We start from the raw sequence: 23,889 nt of genomic DNA, 5'->3' as shown, positions 1-23,889 counted from the left end.
AAAAGCCGACTTGTCAGTATAAATAAATAACTCCTGTAACGAAGCACAAATCAGAAACAGGAAATGCGGGGAATATTCAGCAGGTCCGAAAGCAGCTGTGGAGAGAGATTCCTGTCGCCAGGATGTAACTCTCCAATTGGATACTTCACGTCGCTCAGATCTTACACTCTCATCACCTTCGTGTGAGGAACAGGTCGGGTGGGAATTGGGTCTTTGTTGATTTGAGCAAACAGAGCAATGCAGCAATGAGAAGCTCCTCACCCCCCGGCGGCTTGGGGAAGGATGGGACTCAGATACAGGAACCTGACAGGTGCTGACAAAAGGAAAATCAAAGCGAGTTTCAAATGCAATGAAGATGAAAATAGAATTCAAAACCATTTATGCTGACTGCAAAATTAGCATGCAGATGCAGGAAATAACTAGGAAAGCATGTGGAATATTGGTCTATTTCACAAGGGGAGTGGAATTGAAAAGTAGAGAGGTTGTGCTGCAACTGTACAGGGCATTGGCGAGACCACACCTAGAATAATGGGTGCTGATTTGATCTGCTTACTGGAGGATGGATATACTTGTATTGAAGATAGTTCCCCAGCAAGGTGACTGGGATATTCCCTCAACTGAGGGGGTTTTCTAATGAGGAAGGGTTGATCAGGTTGGATCTAGACTCACTGGAATTTAGAATGACTTAACAATATGATAGTGAATGAGCATCTGGCAATGAGCGACCGCAATATGTTCAAGACAGACATTCAGTTCGAGCAGAAAGGTCACATACAGCTGGTTATCACCTCAAGTAAGGCCAATAAGGACGTAATGAGTGGTAAACTGAGCATGTTAAATTCCCATCAGCTATTAACTGGTAAAACAAGACAGGAAACAATCAGAGACACTCAAATAATAATTTGGTGTAATCTGTACCTAATGCAAGCCCGAAGGAATGAAACTTCACTATTATTGTTAATATTATTAATAATGAGGATGGAATTCCATTGTTTAAGCCAGTTAGTAAGAGTGGATGACGATTCCTGTCCAGATAATGATGAACTGTCTATTTGCTGTCTCCGCTATGCTGAGAGTTTTGTTCTTCTCGGTGGTTCATGTCACAGGGAGAACGCTGCTGTTCAAATATACATGGTGGATTACTGCAGGGTGTCCATTTGATCGGAAAATCTGCAACTAAGCTCCCCTCTGAAATATATCGGCCGTTCCTTCACTATCACTGGGTCAAAACCCTGGAACTTCCTTCCTAACAGCAGTGTGGGTGTACCTACACCACATGGACCTCAGCGCTTCAAGATGTCAGCCCACCATCACCTTCTCAAGGGCAACTCGAGATGGGTAATAAATGCCAGCCCAGCCAGCGAAGCCCACATCCCGTGACTTAACTTAAAAAATATGACCTTCAATGTATTGTTTCCAGCTTTTTCTATTCAGATAATCATATGGTGATAGTGAATAAGAGGTGGCCACTGAGGCCATTGCGCCTGTGCTAGTTACTTGGGGTCAATGGGCTGAGGGAACGGGGAATGCAATGTATTGTCCAGGGGCTGCAGCCGAACTGCTGACACAGGCAAATCAACTTTTGACCTGAAGTAACCTGAGTCCAGTCACTGGCCTGAGCTGGCTGGAGCGGGTTTGAATTAGCTGAGTTTCTTGAAAAACAAAGAGAACGTGATAAGACACAAGTCCTTGTTTAGAAAAGGAGTAATGAGGTAATGCTACCTAAGTCCTTGGGACAGAGCCAATGAGAAGATGCCACAGACTAGGCAAGCAAGCCTGAACCAACGGGAGAGAGACAGCACAGCTTGAAGAGATAAGATTCAGTATAAGAGTGGAGAATCTCGGGCGTGGTGCCAGCGAAGACTCCGGAGAACAACCATCGCGGAAATGGAAGAACCTACGTCAGCAACGTAGAGATGGTGTCGAAAGAGAGAGAGAATGGAACGCCTGGCCAGCGACAGCTCTCCTTTTCGGGTATTAGCTTTTATATTCTGTAACCACTCAGGGAGTGTCAGAGAAACCTAGTGGATGTGCGTTTAGATCCTAGTTTGAGTATAAGACAGCAGCACCTGGTGCAAACTGCATGTGTATATCTAACCAGACGTATAAGCTATATGAATAAGATCTAACAACGTGAATAAAGCGAATTTAGAGTGAAGAGAGAATTGACTCTTCTCCTCTTTGTACTAAGCCAATAACCGTTACCGGTGAACTCCGGCAACAATTGGCTGGGATTTGTTTGCAGGATTTACAGCTTGTGTCCGTCTATGAATAAACACCATACTAGAGATTTGTTGAAGATTGAATTTTAGTGCTGGAAGCAAGACACTGATGTAAATAATAGGCATGATTGTGGGTAGCAGAAAATGCTTCTTTGCTATTGATGACAACGCAAATTGCAGAGGATGGTTTCAATCCATTGACCTCTGGGTTATGGGCCCAGCATGCTTCCACTGCACCACTCTGCTCCATGCCCATATACATCTACTGTTGTATGATGGTTTGAAGTGCTTCCCTTTTTAAACATATTTTTCCTGCTGTGCTGTTGAGAAATGTTCTTTGTTGTTGTGTAAAATGCTTCCCTGTCGTGCAAATGTGTTTCCGTTTGTGTAAATATGATTCATCTTGTGAAAAAGCATCCTCTGTTCTATTAAAATGTTCCCTGATCTGCAAAAGTATCATCTATTGTGTGAAGATATTCTCTGCTGTTCTGTGATGACGTTTTTTGTTGAGCAAATGCTTTATTCCTGGTCTCACGATGCTGTCTATCGTGTTAAGATGTCTTATGTTGTGTTAAGAAGTTCCCTGTTCTAGTGTGACAATCAGGTGAAGGGATTAATTCTGCATCAATCATTGTTACTGAATGTTAATGTGGGAATCATTCTGTATCTCTCAGTCCCCGTTACTGTCAATGAAAGTGGGATTAATTCTGTATCTGAATGTCTCTGGTATTCCCTGTGAGTGTTGGCAAAATAATTCACTTCTCAGACTCTGATACTTTGTGTGAATTTAGAATTCACTCTGTTTCACTCAGTGGTATTGTGAGGATAGTAGGATTCAGACTGTGTCGCTCTGTCTCCCACAATCTATATGAGTATAGTATAATTTAATATTGGACAGTCTCTGGCACTGTACGACAAAGTAGTATTCATTTGATATTTCTAAGTCTCTGGTACTCTATATCAGCGTTGAAAACATCCTGTGCTGCTCTGTCTCTGGTGTCGTATGTGAGTGTGGGGTTAAATTCCTTCCCTTCAGTCTCTGGAACCTTTTGAGAGTGTCAAATTCATTCAGCATCTTTCAGTCTCTGGCGGTCTATGTGAGGGCAGAATTCACTCTGCACTTATCTATCCCCAGAATTGGAATTGATTGGGGAGCTCTTATTTCATCGGATGGTCTCTGTACTACTTGTGCATCTGAGATTCAATGTATCTCTCAGAGGTAGTGTATGTGCGTGGGGGATGGGTGGAATCATTCTTTAACTATCAGTCTCTGGTGTCACACATGAATGTTGGACTTATTCGAGAACTGTCAGTCTCTGATATTGTGTGAGAGTGTGGGATTAATTCTTCATCAGTTCATGATAACTTATTTGAGAGTGGGAATAATTTTGTGTCTGTTGTTTTCTGTTAGTATTTGTGAGTTTGGTGGTAATTCTGGATCTTTGTCTCTTGGTGCGATACATGGATACAAGATTCACTGTGCATTTTATCAATATTATTGCATGTGAGTGTGGGTTCCATCTCATGTATGTGTGTGACTGTGTTGTATCTTTCTGTAAATCTCAGTCTGATGCTGTGTGTGAATTTTGGGTTCATTCTTTAAATGTCAGTCTCTGGTTTGACTGTGTGACATATTTTATATCTGTCAGTACAAAAACAAAATAGTGCAGGTTCTGGAAGTCTCTGCTACTGTGTTTGAGTGTGGGATACATTCGATATCTGTCAGTCTGTGCTCCTGTTGTATTCACTTTGTATCTATCAACCTCTGAGATACTTTGTGAGTTTGAGACTCAACCTGAATTGGGCCTTCGTACTGTATGAGTGCATGAGGTGGTCTTTGTATATGTTAAACTGTGATATGGTGCTTGAGTGTGAGATGCATTATGTTACTAAAAGAAAGACAGAAACTTCCCCTCCATTTCGGAAGCATGATCCCAAACTTTCAACGACCTGCAATCTTAAGTCTCCATCTTTCTCTCCTGCTGATATCTCTATCCTCGGTCTGCTGAAATGTTCCAATGAAGCTCAACACAAGCTCCAGGAACAACACCTCATCTTTTCAGTTAGAACTTTAGAGCCTCTGAACTCAACATTGAGTTCAGAACTTTTAGATCATGATGTCCACCCCCTTATCCCCAATGACTTTGTTTTGTTTGCATGTGTCTTGTTTTTCTTGTTTTAGTCTCGGGTGTCAGCTGTTCATTATTCTACCATTCATACCTCCTTTAGGCACATCTTTTATTTCTTTACTTGTCCCATTGCTGCTCTCTTTGGTTCCGCCCCACCAACATTTTTGCCATTGAATGCCTCCCATCTTCTACCCTATCTTCCCCTTTTATTTGTTTCCCACCCTCCCCCATTACACCTATATCAATGTAATTACAATTCAAACTTTTCCCAGTTCTGGTGAAATGCCACGACCTGAAACATTAACTTTGTTTCTCTCCACAGATGATGCCAGATCTGCTGAGAATTCCCAGCATTTTCTGTGCTTATTTCAGATTTCCAGCATTCACAGAATGTAGCTTTTGTATTTCCATTATGTTACTGTGGAGTGAATTATATGTCTGCCTGGCCCTTGTACTTATGTGTGCAGGATTTTCGCTGCACATGGCAATATCTAACAAACATTTAAATATTATTAAATTTAGAATCTCTCTCGAAACGAATTGTCTGTGTAGGCAGTGGATCCGACACAGACACTTTTATCAATTCAGTTCCTGGCACCAATCTTTTGGAAATTTGGGAAGGTTTTAGAGACTGTGCAGAAAAGCTTTATGATAATGGTTGTGAGGATGAAGGGCTTTAGTTACATGGGTAGATTGGGGGAGTTGTGGTTACAAGGTGTCCAAGGCAGAGTAGATAGCGAGAAACTGTTCCTGTTGGGAGAAGGCACAGATTTAAAGTGTTTGGCAAAACAACCAATGGTGACATGAGGAAAACTATTTTTACACAGTGAGTCATTAGGATCTGCAATTCACTGCTTGAGAGTGTGGAAGAGACATGGTAAACTCGGAGTTGTCAAAGGGGAATTGGATACAAACCTGAAGAGAAAAGAGTTGCCACGTTGTGGTGATAGGGCTGGGGATCAGGACCAGTTGAGTTTCCCTGGCAGAGAACCACCAGAGACACAAAGGGCAGAATGGGCTTTCTCTGTGGTGTAATTATTCTAACATTCGATGTGTATAAGTGCTGGATACATTCTGTATCGCTCAATCCCTGGTAAAGGATTTGAGTGTCTGATTCATGATGTATTTGTCAGCCTCTGGGGATGTGTGATTCATTCTGCATTGCTCTCTCTGGAAAACTATGTGAGTGCGGGATTCATTATGCATTGGTCAGTCTCTGGGGATGTGTGTGAGTGTAGGATTCACCCTGCATTGCTCTGTCTCTGGTGCACTATGTGAGTGTGGGATTCATTATGTATTGGTCAGTCTCTGGGGATGTGTGTGAGTGTAGGATTCACTCTGCATTGCTCTGTCTCTGGTACACTATGTGAGTGCAGGATTCATTAAATATCTGTGAGTCTCTGAGGTACTTTGAAAATCGGTATTCATTCTACCAAGAATATGCTTCATTGGGCCATTTGGACACATTGGTACATTATTGCTAACGATCTTCAACCCAGTTTACTTTATGTAATATTACCTGTTTTTCCATGAAATCTATTCCCTTTCCTATGCTTCTCTTACTTTCCCTGAAATACAGCTGTGCTAATCGTCTTGACTGCTCAATATGACAGCCAGTTCCAAATTCTACCAACTCAGTGGGATAACGAGATAATATCGAATTCTCTTTGAATTGATTGTTGACACCTCTATGTCCACCCTATCACATCCCATCACTAATTCCTCATATTGAGCTGTTTCTGCAACACACACAGTTAATGTCATTGTATCAAAATCCTGGAACTCCCTCCCTCACACCACAGGGACTGCAGCGGACCAGGAAGGCAGCTCACCACCACCTTCACTTAGTAATGGACAATAAATGCTGGCCGAGCCAGCGAATCTCATATCCATTGAATTAATAAAAAAAAGTTCCGCTCTGTTGCACTTCTCAGCTCTGGCCAGTAGATGTCAGCACACTCAGAGAGCGACAGAACAGACAAGAACCGTTCACATTTTATTGGACAGCGAAGGGAGGTATTTGGAATTACTAACGGTGGAGATGACATTTCATAATATTTTATTGTACCAAGCAGAAGTTATAATGTTGTGCTGAAACCGTCAGACCGTTGTTTTGTATTTGAGAGTGAGATACATTCTTCACTGGCCTTTTCTGGCCCATTTTGTGAACGTGGGATTTATTATCTATGTCACTCACTGGTACTGTGTGAAACTGAGAGACATTCTGAACCTGTCAGTTTTGGTTACTGTATGTGAGTGTGGAGACGTTGTCAGCGGAACTGCCAGTATGTTTGGATTTATTCTGTAACAGTCACTCTCTTGTACATTATATTTGTGTTATATTCCATTCCTATCTTTCATTTTCTGATACTGAGAGAGGTGGGTTACATTCTGAAACTGTCAGTGGAACTGTATGTGTGGAAGAATTTTGCTCTATCAGTCAGCTTCTGCTACTGAAAGTGAGTGCTGCAGTCATTCTGTATCTGTCATTCTCTGGTACACTATACCTGTGTCATATTCAGAAGGCACATTGCATTTTCTGGTACTGTATGAGCGTCGGGACACTTTTTAAAGTAGAACTGTAGGTGTGGAAGTGTTTGTTCTCAATAACTTTCTGGTAATGCAAATGAGTTTGGGACTCATTCTGAATTTCTTAATGGTGTGTGTGTGTTTAATCCTATCAGTCAGTACTACTGTATCTGAACATGGAAATCATTCTGAATTTGAAGTCTTTGGTGCCCTTTTTTAATTCATTCATGTGGTGTTAGCTTCGCTGGCTGGGCCAGCAGTTATTGTCCATCCTTTTTTGCCCTTGAGAAGGTGGTGGTGAGATACCTTCTTCAACCTCTGCAGTGCATGTGGTGTAGGCACATCCCCAGTACTATTCGGAAGGGAGTTCCAGAATTTTGACCCAGTGACAGTGAAGTTACAGTGATATATTTCCAAGTCAGGATTTTGAGTGTAGTATCCACTCTGTATCCGGTACATACATGTCAGACTCTCGTAACGTGTGTGAGCATAAGATTCAATACAGATCGGTCAATGGCACTCTGTATCTGTGATATTGTAAAGTAAGTGTGGGAATCATATGTTTCTTTCATCACTTGGTTCCGTTTGTGAGCATGAAATTCATTCTGTATCTGACAGTGGGATTAATTTTACATCTGTCAATCTTTGGTATTATAAAACATTGTGAGATTCAATTGGAGTTTTCCAATCATTGGTATTGTATGTGAAAGTGGAGCTTATTGTGTGTGTGTGTTAGTGTGTGGTATTCCATTTGTATCCGTCAGCATCTGTTACTCTATGTGATGCTTGTACTCTTTCTAAATCTCTCAGTGGTACAATTGGTTTGTTATATTTCTTTAGTATCACTCAGATTCAACTATTGTGAGTGAGTGCAGTGAACAGCCTGTATCTTTCAGCATCTGGCACTGAAAATGTGCCTGAGAATTATTCTCTGCTTCTGTGTGAGTGTGGGATTCATTATATAACTTTCAGTCTCTGGGACTAATTATAAGTTTGGATTCATTCCACATACATTTCCAGCAGAACATCAGGCCACTGATATGGTAGGTTTAAAGCAAACAATGTGTGTCATCTTTGGCTGAGTATTAAATCTCTGTCACTGTGAACACAATTGTGAAAGATAACGTATCCTTCAATCGGTCCCCAAAGAAGTTACCTCTTTGTACGTCTCACGTCCAGCCAGCAGATGGCACCAGTCCACAATATATTGGCTCCAGCTGTTTCTGTGGACACATCGAGACAGGAAAAGGTCTGTTGCTGCCCGGGGAACGGGCCGTGAAACAGACAAAGATAGTGACCAACTACAACGGCTCCGTGTAGATATCCACAAAGTTCCGAACAATAAAAAAATGCAACTTATCCTGGAAGGGATGATGAAGTTTTGTCTGAAATAACTACACCAACACTTCCCTTAAAATAATTGATTTGCTGTCACTAATTCAATACCAACCGTTTACATTTCAGCCGGTATTCATTTCCAGTTCTTAGACAGACACTTTCACTGACCGGTTCAATCTTTGCAAAACTTTTCGAATTCCCGCTCAATAAACTAAATTACAGGCCCGTGATGCGATTTTATCTTGTTCTTAGTCCCATTCATTTGTTATACCTGCAAACTAACTGGTTTAGAGGCTGGTCTGTTTGTGACCTTAGTTCTCCTTCTCTGCCTGATCCTCACACCTCTTGACTGCCTTGTAGATTGCAAATCTCTCCAACTCAACCTTGGCCAAACCCCGCGTCACAACTCAAACCCAAACACATTATATTCTCCAATTCAGCTGGAAGAGGGATTAGTAAAAGTCTCAATGCTTCTGGGAGGGGAGTTGTGTGTTAATGGAATAGAACCTGTCCTAGAAATGGAAGCAGACTGTTTGTCTGTTTGTAGAAGCGACTGGAATGAGGCGGGGATATTGCTGACAGCTCCCCGCCCCGCCTCTCACTCTGTCCCGTTCTCAGTCAGGTCGGGGCGGGCTGTTTAAAAGAGGAACGTGAAGCAGCTCGTCTCTCATAGTCTGCAGTGATCTGAGTGAACTATCATCATGTCTGGCAGAGGGAAAGGAGGTAAAGGATTGGGGAAAGGCGGAGCAAAGCGGCACCGCAAAGTGCTTCGTGATAATATCCAGGGCATCACCAAACCAGCAATCCGCCGCCTGGCTCGCCGTGGCGGTGTCAAGCGGATCTCGGGTTTGATCTATGAGGAGACTCGCGGGGTGCTGAAGGTTTTCCTGGAGAATGTGATCAGGGATGCGGTCACCTACACTGAACACGCCAAGCGCAAGACGGTCACTGCCATGGATGTGGTGTACGCTCTGAAACGCCAGGGCCGCACTCTCTATGGATTCGGCGGCTGAACAACTCGACCCTTTCTACCAAACACACAACAAAGGCTCTTTTAAGAGCCACCCAAAACGTCACATTAAGAGCACTGACCTGGGAACGGGACAGAGAAATCTACAGATGAATCTAACACAGCTTTAGCATCATTTCGTCATCTTTCGGTTATTAGTTCATATGTTAAGGTTGTTGATGTTTGAAATGGGGAGTGGAGCGGTGTATTTCCAGGCAGGCCTACAGACCCCTTTGCCTGTCTGGGTGAGAGAGCAGGCACTTGACAACTACCCAGACCCCACTCTGTCACTCCCAATTTAGTGGAAAAATGACTCACCCCATTTTCCCTACAATATCTATTGATCCGTGACCTGAATAAAACCCATACAGTTCATGATGTTTATGTGAGAGACCCGGAACTGTCGGTATTCACGGTGATTTCGCCCATCAATAGCTTTCTATCCGCCTGTTATAAACAGATCAGGTAAGGAATCGGAATTGAAAGCGGGTTGTAAGGTATGTGCGGCTGTCTTTTGCAGCGAAGCTAGAATTTTTAACGAAAATGCTGAAAAACTCAGCAGGTCTGGCAGCATCTGTGTGGGGACAGAGTTACCGTTTCGAATGGGCATGACGCTTCTTCAGAACCAGAATGAAATGAGCTCACACAGTGAGCAGCCCTTTCACAGACTCTGTGAGTGGCTCTGAAAAGAGCCTTTGGGGTATTAGATTAAAGAATGGCCGCTTCACTTGGTCTTCGAGGCCGCAGCGGCGCTGGTTTTCTTGGGTAGCAGCACGGCCTGGATATTAGGCAGCACCCCGCCCTGAGCGATGGTCACCCCTCCCAGCAGCTTGTTGAGCTCCTCGTCGTTGCGGACGGCCAGCTGCAGGTGTCTGGGGATGATGCGGGTCTTCTTGTTGTCCCGGGCCGCGTTACCGGCCAACTCGAGGATTTCAGCCGTCAGATACTCGAGCACAGCAGCCAGATAGACCGGGGCTCCGGCACCCACACGCTCAGCATAGTTGCCCTTTCTCAGGTGCCTGTGAACACGGCCCACCGGGAACTGCAGTCCAGCCCGGGAGGAGCGAGATCTGGCCTTGGATCGAGCTTTACCGCCGGTCTTTCCTCTTCCAGACATTTCACAATCTCACAAACACTTTCACAGAGAATGAGGAAATCCTCTCACATTCGCTTCTCTTATAGCTTCGGGAGGAATGGTGCTGCGGGCATTGCTGATTGGTCACTTTGTTCCGCGTCTTTGTTCATATCACCAACCAGATATCTACTGAACTCACCAATCCGGAGACTCCACGGAGTGAGGGCGGAAAATTCCGGCGCCAAATTTCAACCGATTTTTTTTTCAAATTTTCAAAGCCCGCCAAATTTGTAAAAACCGGACAGAACATAGTGTTAATTGGAAATAGGTAATTCAGTATTTAATATACGAATGTTCGATTTACTTAATCTCGCTCTCCCTTTCTCTATTCTACGGTTGATCTGTATTTGTCTGTTTCTGATTTTCAGTCTGGGTTTATCTGAACCTGAAAACCAGCCGAAAATAACAGCTCCAAATTTACGCTTTTCGATATCGAAAAGGCGGCCGATAGGTTTATAAAACAAGAAATACGTTTCATGTAGAAAGTCTTATGTAGAAAGTGAACTCGGTCTGAAGACAAAGTTTTAAAATTCCCCGTCCCTGATGGGACTATTTCACATTTTATCCCAAGTTCCAGATACGGGATCTATTCGGGGTTAATTTCCATCTTTTATGAAACCCTTTAACCAGCCGGCAAAGTCTCATTGACATCGTTCTACAAACGGACGGTATATAGTAGATATTCGAGAGTCAAAAGCGAACATGTCTGGTGTAAATTTGCCAGCGTTGAGACTGAAGGTTCCGACACAAGCGGGGCTGATAGGAAATGAACGGATCGATTATTGAGACCAAACTTGACCAGAACTGGAAACTGACGCATTTGCGTTTTATTCCCTCTCCAAAGCCAGGGAAAGGGGCCGAATATAAACGCGTCTGAGAACAAAGCGCAGAGGGTGAGCGGGCAGACATTCATTTATGGTGCATTTTTATCAGGACCTAAGAATTGAGCGAGTGATAAATCTACATTAGCCCGAATATGATGGAAATAACATGAAAATAACATAGTTCGAAATGTTCAAATTTAAAACATGACAAAGTAAAAATTGAGATGAAATAGCTTTTTCAGAGAGATTGTGAGTGGCTCTTAAAAGAGCCGTTGTGTTTTGAATGTGTTTTTCAGTCAGTTCGGGGGTTTTACTTGGAGCTGGTGTACTTGGTCACCGCCTTTGTCCCTTCCGACACGGCGTGCTTGGCCAGTTCCCCGGGCAGCAGCAGGCGCACGGCGGTCTGGATCTCCCGGGAGCTGATGGTGCTGCGCTTGTTGTAATGGGCCAGGCGGGAAGCCTCACCCGCGATGCGCTCGAAAATATCGCTCACGAACGAGTTCATGATGCTCATGGCCTTGGAGGAGATGCCGGTGTCGGGGTGAACCTGCTTCATCACTTTGTAGATGTAGATGGCGTAACTCTCCTTCCTCGACTTTCGCCGCTTCTTGCCGCCCTTTGCTACCGGTTTCTTTAAGGCTTTCTTGGCTCCCTTTTTGGGAACTGGTTTCTTCTCATCAACCATCGTCACTTTCAGACACAGAAATAAACCAAATCCTTTCCGAGCGCCGATTAAATAGACAGTCTCCTAGGTCTATGCTAATGAAGGATTGGAGAACCGTGATTCTGATTGGACACTGTTTTAAAACTATGACTGTTCCCTTCTCTCGTATTTTTCTGATTGGTGTCTTTAAATATCCAATCAGATTTCGACTTCTCCACCAATCATTAGCCCATTTGCTGCAACCAGGCAACATATTCTACAAGGCTTCTCTCCAGCCAGAGTTTCTCAGTGTGTAAAGATATATTGGGAAATGTTGCCTGGCTGTCGGTGCGAGGGACCGTCCGGGGATGCAGGATTCCTTCTGGTTCTCTGACCCTCTGCTAACGTGTGACTTACTCACTCGGATACTGTGTGAGGCAGGGGGATAGAGTACAGCGGGTGCATTCTGTTCTTGAAGCTGTGGTACAGTGTGTGTCTGCTGTATCTTGTGCTTGTCAGTTTATGGAACTGGAAATGAGATTCGCTTATGAGTTTCTCAGTTTATGGAACTGGAAATGAGATTCACTCATGAGTTTCTCAGTTTCTGGCGCTGTAAATCAGTGTGGCATTGATTGTATATATTTCAGTCTGTGCTGCTATCCGAGTGTGCAATTCGCATTCACTCCCAGAACCCGGTCTGTGTTTGAGATTAATGCTGGACATGCCAACATCTGATCCGCAATCAGAGTGTAGAATTCAGACTGTATCTGTCAGTTTCTGGTATTGAATAGGAATGTGAGAATGTCCCTTCCTGTCACGGTCCGTTTACCATTTCCCATATTAATACCTTTCTTTCTTGCCTTGTCTCTACTCTTTGGAAATATGATCCCTTGCTCCCACTATTCAGTTTGAAACCCTTGCTACTTCCCTAGTATGCGACCAGCCCCAGCACAGTTCAGGAGTAGAACATCCCAATGGTACAGGTTCTCAAAACTGGTGCCAATGCCCCATGAACTAGAAACCACTTCTCCCACACCAGCCTTTGAGCCACGCATTCATTTCTCTAATCTGATTTGTCCAATGCCAATTTGCACATGGCTCAGGTAATAATCTTTTGAGCTTCTGTTTCTTAATTTTGTGCCTAGCTCCTCATACTGACTATGCAGAGCTTCCTTCCTCCTGCCTATGTTGTTGGTACTTAAATGGATTATGACTACTGGATCATCTACCTCCCACTGCAAGTTGCTGTCCAGCCCTGAGCAGATGTCCCGAACCCTGGCACCAGGCAGGCAATACAGCAGTCTGGACTCTCGCTCTTTGCTACAGAGAACAGTGCCATTCCCACTCAATATACTGCCCCATACTACCACTACATTCCTTTTTGTTCCCCCAACTTGAATGGCTTCCTGTACCACGGTGCCATGGTCAGTTTGCTCATCTACCCTGCAGCCACTGCCCTCATCCAAACAAGCTGGGAGAACATCAAACCTATTGGACCATTGCAGAGGCTCACACTCCTGCCCGCTGGGTCCCATTACCTGCCTCATTCGCAGTCAGACCCTCCTGTCCCTGACCAAATCAGAAGACCCTACTCTAAATGGTGTGACTGCCTCCTGGTATAAAACATCAAGGTAAGTTCCCCTCTCCCTGATGTCTAACAGAGTTTGCAGCTCAGCCTCCAGCTCAATGACTCTGAGCTAAAGTTCATCAAGCCACGAACACTTAGACATTTGCTCTGGGTCTTAATGTTATCCTGGAGTTCCCACATGCTGCAGCCTAGGCACGTTACCTGTTATGCCATCCTTAATGTGTTTTCAATAAATACTTAATGATACTATTCAGTTATTCTTACATATTTATTAACTTTACCATTAATGTGTGTACTATTTTAAACCTTGGGGACAGAATAGCCCTCACCCACTTACCAGATACTCACCAAACAGCTAACTCCTTTCTCTGTAGTAGAACAAGGACCAATTCCTATGGGGTGAGAAGGTTAGAAGAGTTAAATTAAATACCAAGAGAGAACTGAAAGATAGTATAACCTCAGCTGCAAACTCAGATTCCGGTTTGAAACTCAGCTAGACCATTAACCTCAAGGATACAATAACAATTTGATTAGTACAGACTGAGATAGAGACCACATACCATCCGAAAACCTCAGAGTAACAGAATGGCAGATACTGTATTCATTCTCACAGAAAAAACTGAGCACAACAGGCAAGTGTAAAATTCTCAGACTGAATGAAAATGTATCAATTTGATTATTACAAAGGGAATTACACTTACACAGCAATGGAGGTTAGATCGAAGGATACCTGAGCTTTCACAATCGTGTGCGCACAGAAAGGGATTTAATACTAGGTCAAACTCACAATTACTTTATTAAAAGCTACAACATCAATGGGCTGTTTCTGTTCTGAAATTTCAACATGGGCTGAACCTAGACTTGTAAACAGTCTCAGAAACTGAAGGCTATGCAATGAATCTCACACCGTCACAGAGTAACAGAGACTGACTAATTCAGAATGATTATTAACGACATGTCCAGTACCAGACACTGACAGATACTTACTAAATACTACAATCAGTCAAAATCCCTGAGCCTGAATAATAGTTCATCTATGTGACACAGACGTAAAGTACCACTGACAGTGAAAGATAGTGACAAACTCACATCAAACACAAACACTCACATAGTCACACTCACACACACTATTGAAGAATGGGAGTTTCAGAATGATTCACATATTTAGATTCAGGACCATTGAACAATATTTTTTAAAATCCCACACTCACACCCTGTGCCATATGCTGACACTTACAGAAAGGATCCTCCATTCAAAGTTACATGCACCACCAGTGACTGACAGATACAGCCAGTGTCCTACACGTATGGTCAGTACCAGAGGCTGAGTGATACAGAATGAATTACACATAGACAAACACATACACACACACACACACACACACACACAAAGACAAACACACCCCCTCACAGACACACGACCAGAGACTGACAGATAGAAAATGAACCTCCAGTACCAATGAACAATTTAGGTTGAGTCCCAAACTCTCATTCTGTGCCAGAGCCTGATAGATACAGAAAGAATGCCTTAACAACAGACCAGAGCTTCACAGTTACATAATCAGACCCACACAGACACAAATTACCAAAGACTGGCAATTATATAAGGACAAAACACTCACACACAGTATCACGGAGCAGTAAATACGGAGTGAATTCCACACTCACACATTACAAAGACCAACATATACAGAATGAATCTCTCACATGTACAGTACCAGAGACTGACAGATACAAATGACACATTCAAATATAATACTAATAGAAAGGCAAATTGAGAATGAATCACATACTCACATTCAGGTTCATGAATCACAGATACAGATTGAATCACACATCCCGTGCCAGGTGCTGACAGACATACAATTGATCCCACCTTTACATATAGTACCAGAAACTGACTGGTGCAGAATGAAACTGAATCTTACATCGAGCAGAATAGATGGATCTTCAGAAATAGAAGCTGGAATTGGCTATTTGGCCATTTAACTGCTCCGTCATTCATTAAGACTGATAAAAAATAAAAAAAAATTAAGACTGATCTTCTGCCTTAGCTCCACCTTGCCGCACTCTCTTTATATCCCTAGTATCCAAAATCTATTGACCTCTGTCATGAACATACTCAATGGCTGAGCTTCCAAATCTCTCTGGGGTGGAGAATTCCAAAGATTCCTAAAAACTTTCAGTGAAGACATTTCTCCTCATATCATTCCAAAATGGCCAATGCTGTGATCTGAGATGGTGACCACATGTTCTAGATTCCGGAGCCAGGAGAACTATATTCTCAGCATCTACCCTAACAAGCCGCTTAAGAGTTTTATATGTTTCGATTCGATCATCTCTCATTCTTCTAAACTCCAGGGAATACACACCGAGTCTACTCAATCTCTCCTCATAAGAAAACCACTTGCTCCAGGAACCAATCTAATGAACAATTATTGCTCTCCCTCTAGAGCAAGTATGTCCTTCCTTATGAAAGGAGACAAAGTACTACAGATGTCGCCTCACTAGTGCCCTGTATAATTTTAAGACTGCTTTACTCTTATATTCCAACCCTTTGGAACAAATGTGAACACAGCACTTCCCTTCCTATCTGCTTGCTGTACCTGCAGATTAACTTTCTGTAATTCATGTACACGGACACCCAGCTCCCTCTGAGTGCAAAGATGTTCCAGTCCCTCACATTCACAAATGTTCTTTTTTCCCCCTACAAACTGGGCACACTCACATCACCATATTGTATTCTATCTGCCATGTTCTTGCCAACTCAGACAACCTGTCTATCTGCCTTAGCAGCTTTATTTGTGTCCTCCTCACAGATTAATTTTCCACCTAATTTCCTATCATCAACAAACTTGATTGTGTTTCATTCAGTCCCCATCTAAGTCACCAGTATAGGTTGTAAATAACAGATGACCATGTATTATCAAGAGTAAGTTCGAACTTACCGATCCAAAAGTGTCCTGTTTATTCCGACACTGTTTCTGTCCATTAAATAATCCTTGATCAATGCTACTATATGATCCTCAATCACGAGTATTAATTTTGTGTAATAAGCTCCTGTGTGGGCCCTTATTAAATCGCAGAGCAAAAGTACACACCCCTCAGATTGCAAGGCCCTGTGTCACTGAATCAAAAGTAGAACCTCAAATACAGATTAAATAACAAAGAGGGCAGACAAACAGTGCCTGGTTGTAAGATATTGCATGAATCCCAACATTGTACCCAGACTGCAGACTGAACAATGCATTACATACCACTCCCCAAACCTCAGAGTATCTACAATCTGCATGAAGCTGATCTTACAATCTAATACATTTCCCAGGATGTATGATATACGGACATTCAGGATTATGTTCGCAGAGATGGAATTCTAATCCAAAACTCTGACATAATATCTGATTAATACCCACAGCTATTAACTCCAGTTGAAACACATTTTATATGAAACATAAGTCAGGCTTACACTCATAATATATAGAACAGAATCTCACAATTGTTACAGCAGAGGGAGGCCATTCGGCCCATAGTATCTGTGCCAGCTCTCTGCAAGAGCAGCTGAGCTGCTCCCACTGGCATATTCTTCCCCACCGGCCTATTTAATTTTCCTATTGTTCTTTTTTCTATTTCTCTCTTGTCCAACGAGATCAAATTATCTTTCCACGTGGGAAAAATTGATTCTCTTTATTAACATTGATCATATCCATTCAACATCCATCCTTTCCCGAGGTTAATAGTCCGGGCTATTCTAATCCAGTGCTGATTACTGATGAGGTTTCAACTGTAATATGAATAACTCCATATTGGGATTCATTTATCTGCCATCCTCTTCCCCATTATCCCTTACACTCTCTGAGAGCAGGTTTAGTTGTCCTGAGCTGTGTCTGGTACCCATCTCAATTCTCCATCTGAAATATAACTGCTTTCCTTGGAATTACCTTCACAAATAAAGAGGGATCTAGTGTGGTTTGTTTGGTTTCAAACACCACTTTGCAAGTTCACGCTCCTAGCAAGAAGCCTGATCGACTAAGGATGTAAATTAGAAATTCAGACTTGTATTCTACCTGGTTTCCAGGCATTGGAATTAATTTCCATCCAGATTCCTGTTTTGCATGACCCAGTGGGGAATCTCCTCACTCACTACACAAGGTCAGGTAATTACAGGTCTAAAGAGCAGTTGATAAGTCTGACACTTTTAAACATTTATGAGTATAAAAACCACTTGATAAGGCTGCAAAATTAAAGAAAAACTGATTGTCAATGGGAAATGAAAATGTGAACCTAACTCTAAATTGGAACAATTTTCAGGGAGACTGAATTCTGACAAACGTCTCAAGTGTTAGTAATCACTGGTTATTGTAGGAGATTTTTGCTTTTTTATTCATTCATGGGATATAGGCCCGTTCCTAATTGCCCTGGGGTAGGTAGTGGCACCAATAACGGACAGATGCACAATGAGTTTCAGGATGCCAAGTGAGCCCAACACTAAGCCATGGTCCCATCAAGTCACTGATACAGAATAAACCCAACACTTGCACACTGCACCACGGCCTTCCAAACACACACAGAATCAGAGAGTGAGTAAATCAATCACATTACCAGACATGTTTTATATATGCTGATGACTTATGTGCCACTGCCCAAAGCACTGATTTTAACACCGTGGAGAAAACACTTTCTGAGGCCTTGGAGGGACTAAAATCCTACTATGAAGAAAACCACCTTCGCACAAACCCATCAAAGACACAAGTTCGTGCATTCCACCTCAGAAAGCGTGAAGCCAAACGCCAGCTTAAAGTAACATGGTGTGGAGCAACACTGACACATTGCGAGCACCCTATCTACTTAGGAGTAACCCTTGACAGATGCCTCAGCTTCAAGAACCACATCAAAAAGACAAAGGCAAAAGTGAGCGCACGAAAGAACATCCTGAATAAGCTCACTAACACAAAATGGGGAGCAAGCCCGAAAACATTGCGAACCACTGCACTTGCTCTTTGCTATTCCACTGCCGCATACGCCTGCCCTGCATGGGAAAGATCTACTCATGCTAAGAAGATGGATGTCGATCTGAATGCAAGCTGCTGACTTATCACAGGTTGCTTAAAACCAACAAACACCAACAGCCTATATATCCAGGCGGGTATCGCTCCCCCTGATATAAGAAGAACGATAGCCAGCAAGAAAGAGCGACTCCGTCAAACATCAAATGAGAGGCACCCTCTACATGGTCATACACCTACACCCAGCCACCTAAAGTCAAGGAAGAGCTTCATGAACAGTGTTGTTCCATTACAATCCACCCCATCTGAAGCCCGCATCGCCTTGTGGAAAGACTGGCTCGCCAGTCTCAAACAACCCCCAGCGATGGAAATTCTACCGGATGAAAGCCTTCCCCCAGGAGCTAATTGCAACTGGGCAACCTGCAAGTGCCTTAACAGACTTAGGACTGGTGTAGGTCATTCAAAGGTGTCACTGAGCAAATGGGGATATACAACCAGTCCGACAACTTGTGAATGTGGAACTGAGCCACAGACAATGCAACATCTCCTGCAATGCCTATCGCTAGAGGAACCCTGCACTGTTGCAGATCTTGCCGAATTCAACAACAAGGCGCAACAATGTGTCCGGTTCTGGCTGGGCCGTCGCATTCTGAGATCCAGAATCAGCGCCATGCGCCGCCATATGAACACACTCGACCTCTCCCTCCAGCAGCACCGCCGCACCCTTTTTCAAAGCTGCGCGTGCCCCCAGTTTCATTTTATTCTTCGCCTCACCCGTCGCCTCAACAAGAAACTTTTTCTCTTTCTCTCAAGTGCTAAGGAACGCAAGCTCCAACAACTCATCGACTCCAACACCCATCTGGGACCCTCCACCCCTGCTTGTCCCTCCATCCTCACCCCATCTTCCAATCCCAGCCCCAGCCGCGTATTCACTATACCCCCTGACCTTCCCCTCTCCTTGCTGAACGTTCAGTGCTCAGCAAAGGACTTAGTTTCATACCGTTACGCCCTCATCTCAATGAATTTCGGGCTCGGCATGATGCTGAACTCTTCTTCCGCCGTCTTCGTCTCCGTGCTCACTTCTTTGGGCAGGAGTCCTCTCCCCGTTCAACGGATCCTTTTACCCACCTCCAATATTCTCCCTCCACTTGGACCCCTCCCTCTGGATTCTTACCTTCTCTTGATCTTTTCATTGAGAACTGTCGGCGTGACATTAGCCGTCTCAATTTCTCTGCTCCTCTCACCCATTCTAATCTGTCTCTCTCTGAACTCACTGCACTCCATTCTCTCAGGTCCAACCCCAACATTGTCATCAAACCCGCTGACAAGGGTGGTACTGTTGTTGTCTGGCGCATTGACCTCTACCTCGCGGAGGCTGAGCGTCAACTCGCAGACGTTTCCTCCTACCTCTCCCTGGACCATGACCCCACCACAGAACATCAAGCCATTGTTTCCAGGACTGTCACTGACCTCATCTCCTCTGGAGATCTTCCTCCCACAGCTTCCAACTTGATAGTCGCCCAACCTCGGACGGCCCGCTTCTACCTCCTACCCAAAATCCACAAACAGAACTGTCCTGGCAGACCGATCGTGTCAGCCTGTTCCTGCCCCACGGAACTCATTTCTCGTTATCTTGACTCCCTTCTCTCTCCCCTTGTCCAGTCCCTTCCCACCTACATCCGTGATTCCTCTGACACCTTACGTCACATCAACAATTTCCAGTTCCCTGGCCCCAACCGCTTCCTCTTCACCATGGATGTCCAATCCCTCTACACCTCCATCCCCCACCAGGATGGTCTGAGGGCCCTTAGCTTCTTCCTTGAACAGAGGCCCCAACAATCCCCATCCACCACTACTCTCCTCCGTCTGGCTGAACTTGTTCTCACACTGAACAATTTCTCCTTTAACTGCTCTCACTTCCTCCAAATAAAAGGTGTGGCTATGGGTACCCGCATGGGCCCCAGCTATGCCTGTCTCTTTATGGGGTATGTGGAACATTCCTTGTTCCAGTCCTACTCCGGCCCCCTCCCACAACTCTTTCTCCGGTACATCGATGATTACTTCAGTGCTGCTTCATGCTCTCGTCGGGACCTGGAAAAATTTATAAATTTTGCTTCCAATCTCCACCCCTCCATCATCTTCACATGGTCCATCTCTGACACTTCTCTTCTCTTCCTTGACCTCTCTGTCTCAATTTCTGATGATAGACTGTCCACCAATATCCATTACAAGCCTACCGACTCCCACAGCTACCTCGACTACAGCTCCTCACACTCCGCTTCCTGTAAAGACTCCATCCCATTCTCTCAGTTCCTTTGCCTCCGTCGCATCTGTTCTGATGACGCTACCTTCAAAAACAGCTCCTCTGACATGTCCTCCTTCTTCCTTAACCGAGGTTTTCCATCCACGGTCGTTGACAGGGCCCTCAACCGTGTCCGGCCCATATCCCGCGCATCCTCCCTCACGCCTTCTCCTCCTTCCCAGAAACATGATAGGGTCCCCCTTGTCCTCACTTATCACCCCACCAGCCTCCGCATTCAAAGGATCATCCTCCGCCATTTCCGCCAACTCCAGCATGATGCCACCACCAAACACATCTTCCCTTCACCCCCCTTGACGGCATTCCGTAGGGATCATTCCCTCCGGGACACCCTGGTCCACTCCTCCATCACCCCCTACTCCTCAACCCCCACTTATGGCACCTCCCCATGCCCACACAGAAGATGCAACACCTGCCCCTTCACTTCCTCTCTCCTCACCGTCCAAGGGCCCAAACACTCCTTTCAAGTGAAGCAGCATTTCACTTGCATTTCCCCTAACTTAGTCTACTGCATTCGTTGCTCCCAATGCGGTCTCCTCTACATTGGAGAGACCAAACGCAAACTGGGCGACCGTTTTGCGGAACACCTGCGGTCTGTCCGCAAGAAAGACCCAAACCTCCCAGTCGCTTGCCATTTTAACACTCCACCCTGTTCTCTTGCCAACATGTCTGTCCTTGGCTTGCTGCATTGTTCCAGTGAAGCCCAACGCAAACTGGAGGAACAGCACCTCATCTTCCGACTAGGCACTTTACAGCCTTCTGGGCTGAATATTGAATTCAACAACTTTAGATCTTAAACTCCCCCTCCCCCCATCCCCACCCCGTTTCTTTCCCCCCCCACCCGCTATTTTTTCAATAATTTATATAGATTCTTCTTTCCCCACCTATTTCCATTATTTTTAAATCTAAAACTAAAACCTTTAGTCTTTCCACCCCACCCCCACTAGAGCTGTACTTTGAATATCCTGTTTTCCATTCTTAATTAGCACTTTTCTCAGACAAAGACCACCACCTTCAACACCTCTTTGACCCTTTTGTCTCTGACATCTTTTGATTATTATCTGCTCACACCACACCCTCAATGTGTCTCTTCCCCCCCGCCCCCCACCCACCTTAAACCAATTTATATTTCTCCCTTGTTGAAACTATGCTGCAGTTCTGCCGAAGGGCCATGGAGGCTCGAAACGTTGACTGATTTCTTCTCCGCCGATGCTGCCAGACTTGCTGAGTTTTATCCAGGTAATTCTGTTTTTGTTTTGTCATGTATAGACTGTCCGTGGACACGATAAGAAGAAGACCAGACACTCACAGTTCCTGAATGAACCCACATTCCCGGACAACCCCTCGCACCGACAGCCAGGCGACATTTCCCGGTGTATCTTTACACACTGACAAACTCCGGCTGGAGAGGGGCTTTGGAAAATGTATTTCCTGATTGTAGTAAGGAGGCTTATGATTGGTGGAGAAACCTAAATGTGATTGGTCGGTTTAGCTATCCAATCAAAAGAAAACACAAAATAAGTCCCGTTTTGATTTTAAAATGTCCAATCAGATTCATTGTTCCCCCATTCCTCATTAGCATATATCTGTCAGACTGTCTATTTAATGAGCGGACGGAAGGGGTTTGGTTTATTTCTGTGTCTGAAATTGAGATTGAAGATGGTTGAAGAGAAGAAGACGCGCTTTGGTCTGCCCGAAACTTGTTGGTCTTGCAGCACAAAGAGTTGTCCCCGACCGATTGTTGCGGACTGGCACAATCCAAAGTCCAGGACTACGTGCTGAGGGACGCACTAAAGCTTGGGGCAGCTGCCGCAAAGGCGCAATGGGGAAGGGTCGCTGTCAAGACCTTTCTACCACAGCGCACCGAGAGACTGGGAACTGTTTAGAGCCCCTCGGGCTGTACAGATCAAAATGAAAGGCTGTAAATGATTGTAATATTGTTTGTACTGATGCACCTGGTGATACATTTTGTAAAAGTTTAACCTGGATTGTACCCTTGTAATGTTGTTTTTGAAATGGTTCGGAATGTGATTGAAGATATTTTATGAATAAAGTATATTTTTACAAAAAAAAAGAAGAAACCAGTTGCTAAGAAGGGCGCCAAGAAAGCGGTGAGTAAACCGGCAGGAAAGGGCGGCAAGAAGCGGCGAAAGTCGAGGAAGGAGAGTTACTCCATCTACATCTACAAAGTCATGAAGCAGGTTCACCCCGACACCGGCATCTCCTCCAAGGCCATGAGCATCATGAACTCGTTCGTGAACGATATTTTCGAGCGCATCGCGGGTGAGGCTTCCCGCCTGGCCCATTACAACAAGCGCAGCACCATCAGCTCCCGGGAGATCCAGACCGCCGTGCGCCTGCTGCTGCCCGGGGAACTGGCCAAGCACGCCGTGTCGGAAGGGACAAAGGCGGTGACCAAGTACACCAGCTCCAAGTAAAACCCCACAATGGACTGAACAACACCCGAAACACAAGAGCTCTTTTAAGAGCCACCCACAATCTCTCCGAGAAAGCTATATCATCTCAATGTTTAATTTGTCGTGTTTCTAATTTGAACATATTCGAATGATGTTTTCTGTTAGTTTTGTTTCCTACTTTCAGTCTAATGTAGATTCATCACTCTGTTCAAACATTCGCTGTTGTTAATAATGGCCCATAAATTAATGATTGTCCGCTGACCCTCTGTAATTTGTACTCAGACGTGTTCATATTCGGCCCCTTTCCCTGGCTTTGGAGAGAGAGAGAATAGAAGCAAATGCGACAGTTTCCAGTTCTGGTCAAGTTTGGTCTCAATAATCGATCAGTTCATTTCCTATCACCCCCGGTTGTGTCGGAAACTTCAGTCTCAACGCTGGCAAATTTACACCAAAAATGTTAACCTTTGACTGTCGAATATCTACAATAAACCGTCCGTTTGCAGAACTGTGTAAATGAGACTTTCTGCCGGCTGGTTAAGGGGTTTCATAAAGGATCGAAATTAACCCCGAATGGATTCCGGATTCTAAAAGCAAATCTGGAACTTGGGATAAAATGTTAACCATTAATGGGAATTTCTATCTGAACACTATTTTTTGTTTTATAAATATATCGTCCGTCTTCGATGTCGAATAAAAAGAAAGTTTGGATTCCTTAAACTTGGCGCCGATATT

At 44.2% G+C, this 23,889-nt stretch overlaps 3 protein-coding genes across 3 annotated transcripts in view; 2 read left to right on the top strand and 1 right to left on the bottom strand.

Annotated features, from left to right (window-relative positions):
- LOC144670420 (histone H2B-like) overlaps positions 1–23,889 on the top strand; it is a 528,756-nt gene that overhangs the window by 372,450 nt on the left and 132,417 nt on the right. The gene's annotated exons all lie outside the window — the stretch shown is intronic.
- LOC144670378 (histone H2A-like) lies at positions 9,952–10,344 on the bottom strand. Its single transcript, XM_078532858.1, has one exon. The coding sequence runs from the start codon at positions 10,342–10,344 to the stop codon at positions 9,952–9,954; it is 393 nt and encodes a 130-aa protein (XP_078388984.1).
- LOC144670264 (histone H2B-like) lies at positions 22,163–23,479 on the top strand. The gene is made up of 2 exons (XM_078532751.1): positions 22,163–22,180; positions 22,816–23,479. The coding sequence occupies exons 1-2, from the start codon at positions 22,163–22,165 to the stop codon at positions 23,176–23,178; spliced, it is 381 nt and encodes a 126-aa protein (XP_078388877.1). The 3' UTR covers positions 23,179–23,479.

Source organism: Cetorhinus maximus, chromosome 31, assembly GCF_964194155.1.
Source record: "Cetorhinus maximus chromosome 31, sCetMax3.hap1.1, whole genome shotgun sequence".
NCBI classification, from domain to species: domain Eukaryota; kingdom Metazoa; phylum Chordata; class Chondrichthyes; order Lamniformes; family Cetorhinidae; genus Cetorhinus; species Cetorhinus maximus.
Note: the sequence above shows the minus strand (reverse complement) of the source record. Positions and strands in the feature narration are given on the sequence as shown.

Bases quoted from the DNA above. Each gene is read 5' to 3' on its own strand.
- LOC144670378 (XM_078532858.1), bottom strand. From the start codon at position 10,344: ATGTCTGGAAGAGGAAAGACCGGCGGTAAAGCTCGATCCAAGGCCAGA.